The 19859-nt window shown below is 36.7% G+C and overlaps 1 protein-coding gene across 1 annotated transcript in view; it reads right to left on the reverse strand.

The window, feature by feature from the left end:
- LOC106647468 (uncharacterized) overlaps window positions 1-19564 on the reverse strand; it is a 75815-nt gene extending 56251 nt beyond the window's left edge. Inside the window, exon 1 of the mRNA XM_023392660.2 lies at window positions 19369-19564. Within this exon, the coding sequence (XP_023248428.2) occupies window positions 19369-19477 (109 nt within the window). The 5' untranslated portion in view covers window positions 19478-19564. The remainder of the gene's footprint in view (window positions 1-19368) is intronic.
- Window positions 19565-19859: the final 295 nt, after the last annotated feature.

Genomic DNA, 19859 nt, shown 5'->3' on the forward strand with positions numbered 1-19859 from the left:
CAATATAGCGGGTAGGTTGTGTCGTGCAGGAATAATTCGATTTATCCAGTGAAGGTAACCCAATATCCCACACCCTTTCTCACCTTTTCGTGTGTGCGTGTATGTTTAGCTCTTGACTCCCTTGCTCTGCAGCTCGACTCGACCCGTCGGGCCAAAAGTTCAAGAGCCAAAAATAGGTGAGGAACTCTTAAAAGATTCAGGAGCAGCAACTCCCTGAGTGTGTGACACCCGCACACACACAAACACGTGATGTATTCTGCACGATCGCACTCTTCGACAGCCTTCCATCCTCGCTCTTGCCTTCGACTTGAATAAGTAAAATTGATCCACCGATTAATTTTTATACGCAATTTTAAGCTGAAGGTAACTACCTCAGATAGTACAAGTGAGACTCGAAGGTTTATTGGGCGTAGGTTTTTTTTTAGGAGCCGTAATTTTTCTCAAGGAAAAAGGGGAGGTGGATCAAGGGGCTGCGGCAGAATCGAGAAAAACGTTCCAGGGGATAAGTGAATTTTTATGCCCACGAGGAAAGTAATGGTGGTAGTGTAATATGCTACTGCTGCTGCCGTTCGTTTTAAACGGAACGTTAACCCTCATAATGGATACGGCCTAATTTAATTTTTCATGCCATCCATCGACGATAATCCATGGGTAGGTACCTATGTTTCAAAAATGGCTCGACATCGAGTTAGTTCATAAGCGTACGATAAAAAAAACTCATTTGACCCGATACATCGTTAAATATACACCACCGAGTTTCAGCTCTCGCTCGTGATAAAATCAGTAATTTAATTAGCCCTCCAATGGAAGCAGTGGCAAGATAATAAAGCCTCGATTAAGGTAACTCGCTGGTGGAAATTTTAATAAAAATGGGATTTTTCACTCGTCGGGCCGAGACAAAGAGAAAAAAAAAGAGCCAATCAGATCGTTGGATAGAAAGGCTTCCTCCAGCAGCAGGGATAAGCAAAGCTGATTTAGCTGGGTAAATTTTAATTAACGCCGCTTCCTGCGTCCAATCGATTTATCCCCCTTTCTTTTTACTACCCCTCCAGTGGCAGCACCAGCTGTCTATTTAGTCTTTTAGTGTCATTTAAATTTCCAGACGGGCAGGGAGAGGCGAAAAGAGAAGCAGAAAGAGTTAAATGTCTCTTCCAGTTAACCATCCGTATAAATATCACCCTATAATATTCCGATCTCTACCGATCCTACCCTCCTACTGGTTAAGCCAGTAAATTGCGCTTGATGCTGTCTGATTGCCGTTTCTCGGGTGGATGGGTGATTTATCCATTATACTTTCAGGCAGGTACTTTCAGGTGTTTATATTTAGCATCCAAGTACGATCAAACGGCATGGGTTTATATTTTATTCGTTTTCATGTAACGCAATGTACTTTTAGGTGTTTGTATTTTTGGCCTGAATAAATTTGATATAAGAACAACGCCGAATTAAAACTTAAAAATAGACAACCTTTGTATAATTTTCTAATACATATATAATTTATTTGAAGTGCTAAGCCCTGAAATTTGATGAAAATTGAATTGATCAGTCGATTGAAAATAAACCGAGACAAAAATACACATTTAAATTATTTGTGTCAGATTTCAAATTAAGTCTTAAGCACACAATCGATGCTACTCGTAAACAATTGCATTAGTAAATGTTTCAAGTGCCTAATTTTAACATCATAAGTATAAAACTAAGGCCTGATGAAAAAAAAGCGCGAAATCAAGAAACTCGTCGTAAGGAAATAAAATAGTTGGCTGGTGCAGAGCCAATTCGGTGGCTTCCTTCGTTACTCTCGTTAAATCATGAAAGGAGATCGTAGTCATTAAGTCGGCACTATTGTCTAGAGCTTATATACACCTATACAGTTAAGAGGGGGAGGAAGCCATAACGTAAATTGCCACCCCCTTTAGAATCCCACATGTTTTCAGTGGCTCGATAATTGGCTTAGTCCGTGGAGTTTCATCGAGCGACAATGTTATCGTGATCATCTCCTTCTTACGTCCTTTCCTTCCTTTTATTACGATCTCAAGTTTCATTCAATTATTCCTTCTTTCAATAGTCTCGTTCTTGAGTTTTGGTCTTTTAACTTGCGAATAATAGTCAATTTTCACAAAAAATGTCGGTTTTTTTGTATCAGAGGACGTGAGTTGTGGTACGCAATTTGTTAACATTACGCTGCTATTTTAATTTATGACTATTAATATTCTTATTGATTATAATCATAAATAATGATATTCTCTAAAATTTATAATACTCTTATTAAATTTAAAGTGAAATCGGGTTGCAACGCACATTCTCCCGGCGTCTGACTATATCGAGGTTATACTACTGCATAGCAACAAACTGATCCATTTTGAATAATTTTATTGAACTTAAAAGGGTCGAGCTTAATTTTTGTCCTAAATAAACTGAAATTTTGAGTTGTTTTGTATACAGTTTACCTCAATGGTATAGATCACTCGTCCAACAGAGCATACCCGTATCGTCATCCTCTGCTCCACTTGGTCTATCAATGACTTTCTTATAAAATGAGCACTACGTGTATAATCTTCAAGGTGTTATTATCACAACCTCTTTTCTTTTTAGCTTGTAGAGAGCAGTGCCAGCAGCGTCCGTTCACACTCATCGGTTTCCGATTAGCCCCCAAGGGAGAGGTAAAGTTATTAACCCGCTAATTGTAAAGCCAGCAGCTACCCTCGCACTTGCTTGTGGTCTCGAAAGAAAGCCAGGGGCTGAATTTTCCTCGTTTTTTCTCCTTTCGCCAACTGCATTTTATTATTCATGCAGCTTAAGAAAAGGCTGGCTACTCCGTTTTCCACGTGAAATCCGCTCATTATAAAGTTACTTGCGTTGTCGAGTGCTGTGGCTGTGTATAATTGTTACGATTACGAAAAAAGGAAGCCTCGGTTTTACACCTATTATTTTTTTTCCTTCCTACCTATATGCTAGAGTTTCCTGCAAACACCAGGTTACTTCCGTGATAATAGGTATGTATAAAAGTTTGAGGGTTTTTAATGCGACGGAGCTGATTTTTTTCCAGCCAACACAGCGTTTTGACATTTAGATGGCGCATTGTACAACTAGTAGATAATAGTAACTGACGAGAACTTGCGCGTAAAAAGAATCCGTTGTACATGATTTTTTATAATCACCACAATAATCTGGTACTAAATTATTCAAGTCTCGTATAGTAATAAAAAAATAGATGGGAGAGTTTGTCAAACATTAAGAATCCCTTCCAATCAGAAAAGAGAAAGAGAAAATGTAAATATTTTACAATGGTCTGGAAGATAGTAAAAATGTATGTTATGCCTCTTCATTTGTCTTCCTTGCGTTAATCCATGAAAGCACCTGAGCTTGTTCAGCTATATAGAGGGACAATGCAAAACTTTCAAGATATAGAGTGAATGTTAAAAAAAAAAAAAATCAATAAAACAAGAGCACCGCAAATCCCGTAATGCTATACTTCCTCCATGATGATGACGACGCTATCTCCTTTTTTGCTATCTTATGAAATGATAAGCCATTACGGCTGCCCCTTTCTCCGGTTCTCTCTTGCTTCTAAGCTTTCAAGACACACAGTCGTCCACTCGTACAGCACATTGCCAACCCTCGCAAAAAAAAAGCTTTGGGTGAAGCGGAAAAGCTCATAAGGCCATTGATTTCACGAGCAAAGTAATTTTCAACAAGTGTACACTCGTGTTTGGCATTTTTGTTTCAAGTAACCAGAAGACAGAAGCAACCCATTCATACGTACGCATGTGTGCCCATACCTCGAACGAGCAGTAAAAAACATCCCCACAGCTGCTGCGGGAGTCCTCTGGGGGATTCTTTCAGGATAATAACAGTTTCGTGAGACTCCCATCCTTCGGGCTAACTTTCGCATAGTACGCGACTTCTGTTATTGGTATTGTGCCCTCGTATTAAACGATGTTCGGACGAGGGAGACTCTTGCAGTACAGCGGCGCACGTGCAGGCACGAATTTTTCCAGTGGTACCGTTTGCTCTGTCAGCTTTGAAAATGATCGAAGGTCCTGATGGGGATCCTGCTGTTGGCTTTTCTTTTTTTAAGGAAACTTTTTAGAGATATGGTTGGTCACAGATAAAAGGAAATTTCTTAATTTGAGGATTTCTCGTACGAATTTTAGGTGATAAAATGGACTTGGGAAGGAGAGTAGGTACGGCGAAGAGAGACACCGTCGTTTTCAATTAAGGATCGAAAGAGGTTCTGGCGGTCGGGTAATCAGGAGGTGCGAAAAAAATCCACTCAGACGACCGGCAACGAGCAATTACGTAGATTCCGTGCAAGGACCTTGGTGAAAGTAATTTCGCGCACGGGGGGGGGGGGTGAAAGTCAGCTGAAAAGAACGAAAGAAAAGGGCTTCTCTTCCTCTTTTTCTTCATTCGATACTTACTCTTCTTTTTATTTCTTTAAAAGGGCTTATCAGGATAGTTCCGAACGGCAAAGTGAATGTCACATCTCGCAAACTCGATACAGAATTGTTTCTGACTGTTTTGGTACGATAGCAAGAGTTTACATAAAAGTATGCACATACAAGTTAAATGAAGTAATTAAAACTCATATTAGTAAAAAATGGGGTGCTGCCAACTGGTTAATATAGTAAATAGGGTGATTAAGATAGGGTATAGGATAAAATAAAAATAAGCCTCGAAAAGGTTCAATGAAGAAAAAAAGCAATATTAGCATGGCTTGTTCGGATCAAATTAACGGTACAGGTAACAAACCTAAAAATAAAACAGTCCAAAAGTAGAGAATAGGAGATAAAAAACTCAAGCGAAGTGTTATAGCTACAAAAAAGAGGAGGGGTGAAATTAATTTGAAAACTTTACGTTGACGATGCTGAAACTAGAACAATTTTAATTCTAGAAAGAGAGTTAAGGTGAAAATGGATGGGGGCAGACGAAAGGCGTGGGATCGGCCAATCAATTATATCCAGCTTAGGAAGCTGATAGCAAATTCTGAACTTGGGCCCGTAGGCAAATCTCAGTGTGTTCGAAAGCTTGATTGGCTGATGATAAGAATTTAAAGAATTATGGGAATATTAATCAAAGTATTTAAATTTAAATTCTATTATTAAAAATTAATGTGTACGATTACATCCAAAACCAATTTTTAATATCAGAAAAACTTTGAGCGAGTAACGTAAAATCTAATACTGTGGTTGAGCCATCAAAAACCCTCCAGTTTGAAAGGATGTGAATAATTATCGGATAATTATTTCTGTTAAGCACTAATGACGTAGTTACAGTTATTATCCGAAAAATCAAAAAATATGTTATGACAAACCTCTTCTTGCATTCTATAATTACTTTTGACTTTGAAATTTAATTTTAGAAAATTTTTAAAACAACCTACCAAAAAGAATAATGCTTCATTTACTGAAAATATATTTAGTGCTTCAAAACTATTATTTGTACTTTTGCACTGATGTGAGAATAGTAATAACTGAAAACAAATATTACAATTTTTTAATTATTTTTCCCTTGCACTTATGTTCTCTTAAAACTCTCACCTCATGTGTAATGCTATAGTTTTTTACACTTTCATAGTTCATCAAACAATTGATTAATGTATGGTCCATCTTTATACTCTAGGCAATGTATTAAAATCTTATAAAATGTTAAGCATTTCAAATGATAAATGTAAAATAAGTAATGTATTACCTCTTCAGTAACTAATCCGGTACACTTGGTTAATACAAAAATCATAATTAAATAATCAAAGATAAAGAATAAGTGAAATAATAATTGGTCTGCACTTGAACCCAGGATTCCACTCTTTTCATAATAATAAAGTATATTTATGGTATGATGACATAATCGCAAAATAAGCACGAAATACACTGAGATGCATGAAAATATTAACGGAGAAAATAAATTAAATATCTTTTGTGATACTTTAGCTAATGACATATGCATTTTCTGCAATTTTGATATGTCGCCACTACATGCCAAACAGTTCATTACTCAAAACTTAAACGAATGTAATACAAAAGTGATACTTCGTTCAAATTAATTTTAATGCTCTTAGACAAGGGAATATGAGAAACAAAACCATCATTGAATAGAAAAAACAAATTTATTTTTACGTCAAGAAAATCATTTTGGTTGGCCAATGACAAGAATTTAAAGAATTAAGAGAATACAAATCTAAGTATAGAATTATTTGTAATCAACGTGTTTAATGACATTCAAAAACCATTTTCTGACATCATAAAAACTTTGTGCGACGTAATGTAAAATCTAATATTGTGATAATGCTATGAATTTTCTAAAGACCTCCAGTTTGAAAGGATATCAACAATGATCAGATACACATTTCTGCATAGCACTAATCATAATACTTCTGGAATCCGTACAGCATAAACATATATGATGTAGTAACACTGATTATCTAAAAAATCATAAATCATGAAATATCAATTTGCAGTATTATAAAAAAACTGTTCTTGATTTCTTTAGTTATTTTTTCCTTTGAAATTTAAATTTAAAAAACTTTTTAAAAATTTACCGACACGAATAATGCTTCATTTACTGAAAATGCATTCAGTGCTTCAAATCTGATGTTTGTACTTTTACACTGGTATGAGAAAAGTAATAGCTGAAAATAAACATTCCGATTTCAAAACTACTCAACTTGTGTTCTCTTGAAATTCTTACCTCATGTGTAATGCTATAGTTTTTTACACTTTCATAGTTCATCAAACAATTGATTAATGTATGGTCCATCTTTATACTCTAGGCAATGTATTAAAATCTTATAAAATGTTAGCATTTCAAATGATAAATGTAAAATAAGTAATGTATTACCTCTTCAGTAACTAATCCGGTACACTTGGTTAATACAAAAATCATAATTAAATAATCAAAGATAAAAAATAAGTGAAATAATAATTGGTCTACACTTGAACCCAGGATTCCACTCTTTTCATAATAATAAAGTATATTTATGGTATGATGACTTAATCGCAAAATAAGCACGAAATACACTGAGATGCATGAAAATATTAACGGAGAAAATAAATTAGATATCTTTTGTGATACTTTAGCTAATGACATGTGCATTTTCTGCAATTTTGATATGGTCAGCAATTTCTCTTCTACATTAACACAATTTAATGAATCAATTTCCATTGTACTAGATTTTTGAAAAATGTATTTTAAATTCTGACGAATCCTTTTAAATAAAACTCTGATCAAGATAGTACAATACACGTACTGCAAAACTATGACGTCTATCAACATATAATTTGTCATTCTAAAGTAATTCAGGAGTACAAAATTTGACATGGATTTCTCTGTAAGATAACTCACCATAATTACGTATGCAATATACTTGCTAAGAACAAAAGAAACATACTTTATATCTTGGGATGTCCATTTATCATTTTTCATGTTCTTTTTCAATCCCCCTACTAATTCTTTTACTGAATTGAATTTTGTAAAAATATTTACAAATTTTTTACTATTAACAATCGTTTGAATTAAAATAATGTTAACTGCTACAAAAATAAGCATAGAAGTGGAAATCAGTACGTAAAATTCGATAACTACTAGACGAAGTTCAGGTACTCTCAAATATTCTTGTAAGATATAAAATTGTAAAACCGTGAAGAATATTAGTAAAAAAATGTTGTAAGCTATCCCTGAGTAAGAATACTCAAATAACCAGCGTTTGAAACTATTATTTTCAATTGAGATCTCGTTAAAACTCATAGTTACAGACCCAAGAATTCGACTATAAAAGTAAAATAATTTTATTAAGGAGAATTGGAAATTTTTTCTTTTTATCCTTGCCAATAGTTTATCAATCATCGTAGCAATTAATGTATTGAGCTGAAAGAAAGAGGTGGCTTAGTCAAGGCAAAATAATTTTTTTTCAGTGTATTAACTGTAACAGATTTTTTTATGGGATAATACTTACAGATTACAATTATGTTACTTTGCGAATAACGAGAATCTTCACTGAAACAAAGTTATGAACCATACGTAATATTATTTGTCATTGCTGAATTGTATTCTAACGAGACAAGTCTGACTTGCTTCGAGTTTTGAAGCTAACTAATTGTAGTGAAGTCCACCAAAACAGCAATAGAAGTTTGTTGACTATAAAAAAAAATTTTTATCAACAAATGTACATCTACTGAATATTTTACGCTCTTCAGCAGTGTGTAACAATCAACATGACGAGTGACAAAAATTTAATACAATTCTAAAAGTCTTGTAATTGCTTGTCACTCTCCAAAATTCTATAGTAAAAATTATACCTAGTTGTAATCGAATCCATTTTGTAATTGCGATGGAGTATGTGGTTAAAAATATGTCCTCGTACTTTCTATTAACGCAATATACTTAAAATATTTTGTGTCTGTATTTAAATAGGGAATAGTACATATAAATTTCATAACATAAAATATGATATCTTTTTTTTTGACAAAACCATGACATCTCAAAACTCTTGATTAAAAAAGGTTATGATTTTTAATGAAAATGTTACCTGTTTTTCATTTATCATTTGTCTAGTAACGATATGTAGGTGTACCTATAAATATCTTTGATGTGTTTATATGTACGCACAAATATCGATTTAAAACAGTGGATATTAATGATTAAAACCATATTTTCAAAAATTGAATATAATTTGTTTTTCTAATAAAATCATTTACGGTTGCGATTTGTTTATTTTACTCAACACTAGTTAATACAAGCTTTTCTTTCGAAACCAGTTGATTGTAATTGTTTTATTTGTCTTGAAATCAAAGTACCCACCTAGTCTCATACAATTGATACATTTGACAAATGCCCAATACGGAGAGTACTAACAACTTGTAAGTATGGCAGTAGACGAAATACAAAAAAAACAGCTGCTTCTTCATCTCTTTCTATTCGTACTTATACGTACCTACCATAGGAAAGGGTTTCAATAAGAAATACACTTAAATCAAATAAAAGGGGGAGAACGAGTTTCCGGTACACAGAAAAAAAGATTTATTTACTGTCAACGTGCAAGTATGTTAACAAAAAATTAGTTTACATGTTCCTTACAAATTTTTCAATTTTAACTGGAACAGACGGATACTATATTAACGTTGAACCTGCGCCGCGTTACATGGCACCACGTGGTATATATTCTGTACGTAAGTTGATAATTAACATATGAAGTTAATTACTAACAAATCCTTCTCTCAGTGTAGTGACACTGTGGACGCCGAAGAAGTTCGCTCAGGAAGGAGGAGAGGAGAAAGCAGGCCTAGGCGTAGTATGGGCCAATCAATTATATCCAGCCTCGGAAGCCGATAGCAACTTTTGAACTTGGGCCTGTAGGTGGTAGTCAAATTTACCCAAGTGCTCTTGAATTATGGCTCTAGTTTACAGTCCTACCTGTCCAGCCCTTATCTTATTCCTTTTTATGCCCCTCATTTGGGATTTGTATACATTGATGTAACTTTTGAACGGGGCGACCAGGCTTGGAAAGGCCACTAATTCCAGTAGCCCCCAAAAACCGTACTCCACAAAGTCTCGTAAGCCTTGCTCGGCTATTTATTAATTTCCAGCATTGTTTTTGTTTCCTTGACTTCTATCTAATTCAATTTTCTGTTTTTTTCTTCACTACAACCATAAAAACATCAACACAATGATCCCCTTAAAATATTATAGCTCAACTCGATACCCAAAACATCATCTTGTTTTATTCAAACTCACGTACCCACCAATAAATCGGAAAAACCAAAATGAATCCATGAATCTGCGACTCTCATTCACCGCTAACCCAACAATTTAACCCCATGGGATTTTCCTCCTTTTTTCTACCATTTCTTCACTTTTCCAGACAATCGGCCATCTGCAGCAGTCGGCTTAACTTGCGCACCCGCTCACGACCGCGAGAAAATAAGAGATATCGGGCAAAGGGCTTTTCCCAGGGCTAGGAGAAAATACTGCCTTCAAGCGAAACGGATTGTATACGCGCATACGTAATGTCAACTTTTTTTACATACGTAATATACACACGACAGGGGGGGGTGAAAAAGATTATTGGGGCTTCGCTTTGTGAAAGCGATCCGTTGATCTGAGGATAACGCTAGTGAATCATTTTCGCGGGCATCGGGTTCAACGGGGGAAAGTCTGATGGTCTTTGAAAGTTGAGCCCTTTGGCATACGGTGAAGTCCCTTTGAAACGTAATTGATGAAGCCGCAAATCCGGGGCCAAGGAGGAGGGGGGTAACCCACTAAAACTGATTCTGTGAGCTTTTAGTGATTTAACCATTGAAATCAGCCCACTGCTGGCACTAGAAAAACTTTAGATACCTTCGTTTTTAAAAAATTTTTTTCACTGAATATAGTTGCCAATTTTGGTGGCTGAATTGCCACAGCCGTTAGTTTTCGTTAGTTTTTTTAATGACGTACTTTGACACGCGAGATGACGATAAATAGACGTGGGTTTAATAAACCGAGGGGCGTGACAAAGCTGAAAAAAATCAAACCACCAAAAAGCAAAGTTGAGCCTTTGAAGTAAAAGCCCGGAACAAAGCGATTGTAACCATAGGATTCGACAGAGAGGGAAAATGGGATGAAAAGCGAGAAGCTTAAAATTTCCACCACCCAAAGGGGATCCCCGAATTTAGAGTCCTATACTTCTCGCCTCCCACGTTTGTCCCGCCTGTAAAACGGCTGGTTTATTGGAAGGCCAGTGCGTCCATGTACACACACACGCGTGGAGGCTTAAGCCGTCCCTGTTTTCCTTTTTTTCCCCCGAAAAGTGCTGGTGTTGCACAAGCGTTATCGAAAAGCCTTTTTTCCTCCCTTTTTTTCTGCGAACATTTGCCTCAAGCGCTCTTTCCCAGCTTCGCCCTCGTTCATAGTGTTGGTGCGGTGGAACGCGAGCGCGTAATTGCGCTTCTGCACTGCAGCCTCGCGAGGCCGTATTTTTCAGCCATAGCCACCAGTCACCGTACGCTCCCTCGCGCTGCGTGACAACAACCCCTATTCTTTCGCGCGGCTGGTAGCTGTGATTAGAGAAAAAACTGTATTTATGGCCCACGTGGGCTGTTGCTTTTTATTGCGCTACCGAGAGCGGATTACACGTTGTAGGCACTCGGTGATTGTTTCGAAACGATACCTTCAAATATTTCGCTCTTTGAGATCGCTGATCGAAATTGAGAAGAAAAAATTTTCTTAAACATGCTTACCAGAATTCGTAGATAATATTCGGAAAATTTATAAATAACGTGTCCAGTTGGTGGGTCACTTGCGACAAGCATTTTGAGTAAGTTGTAGCCACTGAATATACCGAAAAGCTTGGAAACGCCGGAAAACGTGTGGCTGGACTTGATTTTCTGTCTCGTACACGACGTGCTACTTTATATTCTCTGTCGTTGTCAACTTTATGGGCACGTGTATGTTTCACGTGAAAGAAAGAGACGAAAAGAGTGGGCACGTGTGTGGCATCATCGAGAGGTGCTCTAGTGGACTGTTCGCTACTCACGTCGTCGTTGGAGCTATAAAGTTTATTTTATTTGTATCCTTGAGAACAACTTAAAAATCCGTATATCATTCAAAGTTTTCCTTTTGCGGACACTTGAATGTCATTCTCGCAAACCTTTATTTTCTTTGCATTCAATTTACCCTTAGATTAATACAAAAAAAAAAATTAGAAAAAGCTCATGCCATAATCGATTTTGCCTCCCCCTTATTCGTTATTTTTGTTATATCACACTGTTATCGAAATCCTATCGCAGCTGCTCCTCGATAAATTATCCTTTGAGTTGCGAGTATAGCATTCGTTTCTCATCTCGTACGAGCGATCGAGTTCTGCTGTACATCGCCACTCGAAAAGAGTCTAAAGGAAATCTCAGAGTAAAGTGAAATAAGGGAACATCTCTCTCGTGCATTTTTCGGTCTTATTTTATATATTTTATGACTTTAATTCTCTACAGTTCATTGAAATTTAATTCGAAAGATATTTTTACGTCTTTGATTAGTAATTTCTTAGATCCAAAAAACAAGTTGCGTCAGTGTGAAATAAAATAAGAAAGAAAGATGTACGATGATTGACAGAAAAATTTACATTCATAGCATACATTCAATTCTAAAAATATTTAAGAAGCAAAAGATTGGATTCCATTGGGTAGGATGACGTCTCGAAGATTTCTCGTACATCTGAAGCCGTAGACGTCGCATCTGCAAATGACAGCGATGCGATCGATAAACGTCCTAAGGAATATATCCTGACGCAAAGCAGCTTTCCACATTAAAATGATGTCAATTTTCACTTTTTGCACGACGTCAAGTGCACCAGCAGATTTGCGTGCCTCGATTAAATTCAAGTGGCAGCTGTGACTTTTCAATTTATTGGTGCTATAAAAATTTTCGTGACAGATATGAAATGTGAAATGCATTATCATCCAGGAGTGGTGGCGAATGTCATTTAAATTTTTTAATATTTGAAATATCTCGCTGTCGCACTGTGAGTAAAAAACAGAAAAAAAAAACAGTTGTGTTTTTAGAAAAAAAAGGATTACAGCAAACCTCTCAGAGCCACCAGTGGTTTCGACTCAGGATTAAAAATCCATCAGAACTTACGAACCAACCACGAACGGACCTCGGGACGAAGCTTTACAAGGCCATTAAACAGCGGATTAGCAAGGGGACGTGGCTTAGCTGTCTGGGCGTGAGACTACCCTCGAGGATTATTAGCTGGTAGACGCGCATGTATTGCAAGTACAGACGGTACTTCAGCGAAACTATGTGAATCCTGTTTTTCTGTTGCATAACTGATTATTTTAACTTTGAGAAAAATATGAGGACACTCTTGTTACAAAAAAATTATGCGTATGTAATGAGTGGTAAACTAGTTGGATCTTATGTTGAAATGTTTGAATCTTATACTTTTGACTTATTGATAAAAATGAGTGAGTAAATATTTGACTATAAAAGTAGCATCTTGGTTATAAAATTAATAGTTTTTCCAAACGAGTAATAGTACATAGGCTGTCAGCAGGCAGACCACAAAATTTTTGTGTAGAAATTTAAAGCCCCCATATTCATGACTCACTATAGAAAAAAGGAAATCTTATCGATGTGACGTACATAACTATTATAGTAAAATCTGAATTTAAAGTATCTCTATTTATTTTAAACTATACATTGTACATCACACACTATGCTACGAAATTGCATCTCAAGTCCTTATACAATTACCTACTCTCAAATTAGTAACACCCCATTGGATAATCGTTTGAATACCACGAAATAAATTTCAAAAAATGTTCTTATACAGCTTATCACTATTTTAATGAAGGGGATTATAATATAATATCTTGATAATTTTTTCGAAATTTAATTTACAGAACCAGGATACATACATGTACTGAGAAGCAAAAATACATTGATTCAATCAAGTTGCCCAGATGTCTGACCAAACATAGACTATTCTACTGTCAGCTTTATTAACCACTAGATTATACGTCGCAAATAAAACGAAAAACTTTTCAAAATAATTTTTACGATTGAACTATGCAATTATTCGTATTTTAACGTGACTATTTATTTTCCAATGCGCTTAAAAAATGTTTGACCTATATATTTGAATAATCTCGAATACGTACGTGTAATAATAATAATAATAATAGCGATGGATGTATTGTGATGGAAAGTTTTGTTCTTAAAATAAACGATTGATTGAAATTATTACGGCTAATGACATAAATATGTAAGTATTAAGCTTAAAAGCGTCAACTGTCATTAACTCATTTTTCAGAGATTGTGTGAGTTTAATTTCACTAAAATCTTAAAAAAAGCTAAAGGGTATAAAAAAGTTTTAACTCTCGTAAAACCTGATCCAAAAGACACAGCTCCCTCCGTCCAAAGACCCAACAATCATCAAAATGCAAATCTCCAGACGAAATCACTCTTTCTCAGCCCACCCCAAATAAAATCCAGTAATTAAAACTCGGCTCGCAATCAAGCCAACCAAACAACTCCGAGGCCTTTCCCTTTTTCATACCCAAGAACAGCAGCAGTGGACCATTCAAGTGCTTCGACGCAATCGTCCCAGAGCATAAAGTATAATTATTTAGAAAACTCCTCCCTCCCTCCCTCTCTCCCTTCCTCTCCAACCGTATAATAATCCCAGGCATCTTTTTCATCCAGCTATCAGAGCTAACGTCAGTACTCCAGGATCTCCGGCAAGGTTCCCCTCGTCTGAAGAATTGTTGAAGGTATATATTATATACCAGTCGATTGTCGTCATCGATTGGGAGCCAAGATGGAAGAGGAGAGTCGATACCTCCTCAGATGAACGGAAAGAGATTCAAGTACGTCTAGCATCGCTTCCGGTGTTTTAGCCGTACAGGCTCGAACTAATGGCCCTTCCCCGCAGCGATTGCACACCTTATCCTCTGGACGCATGTACATCCTTTTAATTGGTTAGTGGATAGATATATACGTATCTTCCTTTACCGTTATCTTGGCTAGACTTTAGCAACTTGTTGTTGATGCTGTTGTTGTTGTTGTTGTTGTTGTTGTTGTTGTTGTTGTTGTTGTACTGTGGTGGGATTACACGGTCCATGCATAGACAAGTACATCATCGTACTCCCAAGTAAGTTAGTAAGTTGGTTGTGGAGGAAACGCGATACGGAGATATGAGTATTTATCCTGAGGCTAAACGAAATTTCTCCGACTACTTCCACCAGAAAGTTCCTACAAATAGTAGTGGGCTGTATAATAATACAACCCTTCAAACCCTTTCCAAAGCAGTCATGCACACACCCACTCTCGGCTTGGGCACGAAATTCTCGAGCGAGAAATCGTGCTCTCTGTTATCGCTTCAAATTACTCGATCCCGGGCTTCGTTTTACACGCCTCGCTTTCCGAAGCGACAGCCAAAGTTCCGGTGCTATTGAAATTCCTTTAATATCCTGAAATGACGACGGCGTGAAATAGCTTTTATTCAAATTCCCACAATCTCGACGATTCGAATCGACGAAGAGAAGGAGGGAGGAATGGAGGGTGGCGATAATTTACCAGACGCCCTCGCTCCACGATATTACCATATGGTAATTATCCCGAGGTGGCATGGGTGAGCTTCGAAGTCCTTTCTGTGTGTATGTTTTGTTGATCCTAGTACTGCCATAGTGGAGGAAGTGATTGAATCTGGGGTACGAATAACTTCCAGCAACTCTGGTAGTTCAAAGGATCACTGTTTTCAAAGCGTCTATATATTGATGTCTCGTAGCTGCTCAAATTGTTGTTCTTATTTTGCAAATCCATAAATCTTCTCCAATGACGATAAGTAAAGATGATGCATCAGGTATTTTCTGAAATATCAAAATACACGTACTCTGCAAGTATTCACCGATTAAAATCAGATTAAGCTGCAGAAAATGTGGTGATCCAAAGGCCGGACCCTTCCTCACTCCATATCTACATGGCCAGCTGGCTAATGCAGAGTTTAGGCCGTTTCGATAGCGCTGGTTCACAGTACATTGGTACCTGTATAACTGTAACACCGGTGGAACTACTGCTATACATACCACTGCTACCATCGCTGCCCCATCGGCTTTCTAATGCGCGACAATTACATGGCCAGGCCGAAGCTAGGCTTGGCTTGAGCCAAAACTGTAAAGCTCCAGCGAGACTATACCACAAGTAACAAATGCTCCTATAAAGCTCGACATATAGGGCCGCAGTTGTATCTAACAGCCAGAAAGGGAAATCGATAGCGCCGACGGCCTATGTGCCTTACCGTACCCGTTTTATAAGGTACGATTTAGAAAACTATAATTTTTTCTACTATGTGTATAATGTTTCACTAGTAATAATTGAAATATTATAATAAATACGGTGGTATACTTAAATTATTTGAATTTAAAAATTGAAAACTCGTGTATTTAACCACCGTCTGACCATATATTGATGTTGACTACTGAAATATCGAGTTGCGTACGGGTAAAACTGACAAAGTATTTAAAAATTAATTCCTCGAAAATGTACTACTTAATCACTGATATATAATCAACAAAATCTTAATTTTTTGTTGTCATTAAAAATAACAACTAAGAGCCAGAATAAACGGTAGCGGAATATCAGAGCAGAGGCCGAGAGCTAAATTATTGAATATTGTAGACCGGCACTGCTGTTGCTACTGCGGTTATTGCCATCATGAATACGATTTATCGAACAGCTCTTGCAGTCGGGCATACACTTGTTTGCCAAAGTTGACTCACATTTAGAAAACAAAATTTAAAAAAGTGAGCTGCATAGTTACTTTTAAGAGGGCGTGAAAACTTTACTGACTGATAACTGTTTCTAACTCTTCGGCAAGCACACTTGGCTTTCTCCCTTTTGCTTTCATATCTCTCTGTATATTGGTAGCGAACAATGATCGAGATAGAGAATCGGAAAGTACGAAAACAACCCGGAAAAAGAAGAGTGAACTTGTGCATTCGCGTTAACGAGCAAGTAAATGCAGTGCAAATACTTCCTCTTTTGTTTTAGTTCTGTATCTATAGTTTAAGATCATTTTTTAAGAAATCATACAAAGGTAAATACCCACATTTAAAAAAAAAAATATAACGTTATTAGCTGAGAGACAAATTGAAACAACACAGCAAATAAAACCAAGAGCTAAACGCATCTGCAGTACTGTGCATCCTCAAGTAGTTGCTGGACGATAACGGATTTCATTTCTCTTTGTATTTACACTGTTTTGCCTGCACTTAACAAACCTTTCGTGATACTGGAGAGTGAGTTGAAAAGGAGACGGGTACACTGTAGTTTTAGCCACCACGCAAACAGACACAAGATACAGGAAGACCCGAGCTGACATTCGTTTGTCGAATAATTAATTTATGGCTACAGCAGTTACGTTTACAAACTGCCGACGTGGGAGTTGGTTCGGTGTACCTGCGTTTCAGGTATAGCCAGTGGTTAATTTTCGTGACTAGTAGGGAATGCTGAGCCAACGTAAAGAGAACCGAATCGAAGCGCATGCACGTGCAATGCAAATTCGACAGATGCATTGACGGGGACGCCCTGGGGGACGTGAGACAATACGAAACATGGGTTTTGGAACAAACATGTCTCGTGAATAAATGTACCACGGTATGGATCTCTAATTGCTGGAAAGCTTAAATAATAGTTTGAAATAAAAATTTCTGTTGAAACTTTAGGATGGCTGATGATTACGAAGGTCTAGTGGGAGTCCGATGATTCAGAGATTTTATTGTGAGTTTTGACTTTTCTCTTTTTAACTTGTAACTTTCAAATTAGTTTTGAGTATTTTTTCGTTTTTAATAAATCCATCCCGTAAAATAAATAATTTTTAATGATTTCTAGATTTAACTAGATGTTTGTTGGTCGTTTATTGCATAAACAGTATACTTCTCTTTTTATTTAGGTATAAGGTAGACCGCCACCATTGAAATTCATATCTACTGAGACGCCTTAGATAGCGCACTAGACTTTCATCACGCAATTTCCTCCCTCTTTCTCATTAACCTGGCAATTTTACTTTATTATGAGACACGGTAAAGTTTGCCACCATTTAAGCACCACTAACAGCTACGCGTATCATATAATTGAATTTTAATTTCGTCGCAAAAGAGGAGGAAAATGAAAAAGCGATAGCGTACGATGGCTTCCAGTTTAGTCTTCATCATGTTTTTCACCTTTACTTTACAAAACTTGTTGAGAGAAAAGAGAAATGGTTCAAAAATATAAGTTAAAAGTTTGAAATAAAAATTCAAAAAGTTACACTGGGAACTTTTTAGAATTTTACTTAAACTTAAAAAAGGAGAAAAAACAGAAACTTACTGGAGTGAGAAATTAGGCTGAAATGATTGCAAAACTTGCTATAAATACTTGACGAAAGTGAATAGTTATTAACTCAGCAAAAGTGCAAGAGAGTTTGGAGAAGAAGTCAAGTAGTTAATTAATACTTTTATTAAATTACACTCGAGTAGTAAATAAAAATAAAAAATCATCAAACGATAAAAAAAAAATTTTGTAAAACAATCGGTGATTATTTTTTGTCCCAGGTTTAAAATTTCATTTGCATGAAAAGTCTCATAAGCTAATAGCTCATAATTTCTCTTAACCAGCTATTTCACTGGAATAGAGCACATTAATGGGTAACTATAAACGTGCTAATAAAAGTGATATCGTTGCTAGTAGTGATCAACTACTCTTCATTAGATATTCACATTCTTCTTTTGCTTTGACTTGATTTTGATTCTTTCGAATTCCAACTTATTTAGTTTCTAGACATCATAAACCGTAAATTAAACAACGAAGCCAATCTGGGAGCTGCTACATTTTGGAATATCATGAAATACCTGGTCACTGCAACTCAACATGCGAAATACTGCTTGCAAAGCACCGAGAGGCAAGAGAAGAAAATCAAGTTAATTCTGGCACGTTTCGAATTGATTACCAATGCAAAACCGTGGACTCGAGCGCGTTTGATTACTTTTTGATCCACTGCTATACGTTGATCAAATGACGCATGGCCCTGGATTAAAGCCTCAGCCATGGTATTCTGTCACGTTGGGGTGAGCCAAAGCAAATTGATTTTCCAGACTTTGTCTCGTGAAGAGGAAAAAGCAAATTTTTTGTTTACAGGGCTCAAACGTTCTTAAAGTTGAGAACTAATTAAAAAACTGCTTAAAAATTCACTCACCAGCTTGCATTAGCTTGTAAGCATCTTTCGATTTTCCGTCGTATTTCAAAAGGAATCAAATATCGCAATTCACAATGATTTCAAGTCTACAATGAATCAATGCGTTCAGTGAAATAGTCGTGTGCGCGTTGTAAGTAACTGTACCACGAATTTTTTAAGGTTTCTATTGTACATCATCCACAACAGATTTTTCTGACCATATTGAATCTTACTCCTTAAGTTAATAAAAATCCTAAGTTTAATGAGAATACACCATTTTAAAGTCACATAACTGATTTCTTTTATCCGTTTAAATCATCATTTGCAATTTCGTCTGACTATTTACTCGTACTACTTCAATCTATTACAAATATGCGTTTGATTGAAATACGTAGCTTTTAAATAACCTGCTTGATTATTTTAGATATCATTCATTAAAATATCAACAACAAGGTAGTCTGGCCATTTATTTAACCATACTACTTTAGGTTATCATGTAGATACATGTTATGGGGGCGTAATATTTTAAAGAACCCTTTTTTTGACTTCTCTGTTGAAATTGAAAAATCACGTATTAGTCTGACCGCAAGTCGACTCGCACTACTGAAGATAATCGTAACGATTATGTCATAAGCACTTGGTGAGTTGGGCATTCTTAAAAAAAATTAAAACAGAATTTGACTCACTCTCGCCACCAACGTAGATAGGCGTCCAGGTAAATTGGGCGTGGCAGAAGTGGCTGAGCATAAGTAGTAGCAGCAGCAGAAGCTCGAGGTACAGTCCTGGATGCGCCATCGCCAGCTTCGATAGTGTTTCTCGAGCCTTCCTTTTTTCTCTTCTGACCTTCGCTTCTCCCAATCCCCCTAAATCTCGAGTGGCCGTTTCAATCAGCGAGGATCCGTTGTCTCAATATCATCTTCGCCTCCTTCTTCCCCACTACCGTCCTAATGACAACTGCAAACCACCCTTCTCCTGAACTTTTCAATTAGGACGGTTTCGAGTGCTTCCACTGTCGCTGCTGTTACTGATGCTACTGTTGTAATCAACTTTGTTGCCGTCGTCTTTCTCCTCCTCTTTCTGCTGCAGTTCAAGGGGCTCCCTCCGTGACTGCAAACAAACCAAGAAGACACACGTACGGTTAATCCCTTAAGGCAAACAGAGAATTAATTAAATACTA

The sequence above is a fragment of the Copidosoma floridanum genome, unplaced genomic scaffold (assembly GCF_036245765.1).
Source record: "Copidosoma floridanum isolate Cflo_tuat_1 unplaced genomic scaffold, Cflo_Japanese_pri ptg000007l, whole genome shotgun sequence".
NCBI lineage: Eukaryota > Metazoa > Arthropoda > Insecta > Hymenoptera > Encyrtidae > Copidosoma > Copidosoma floridanum.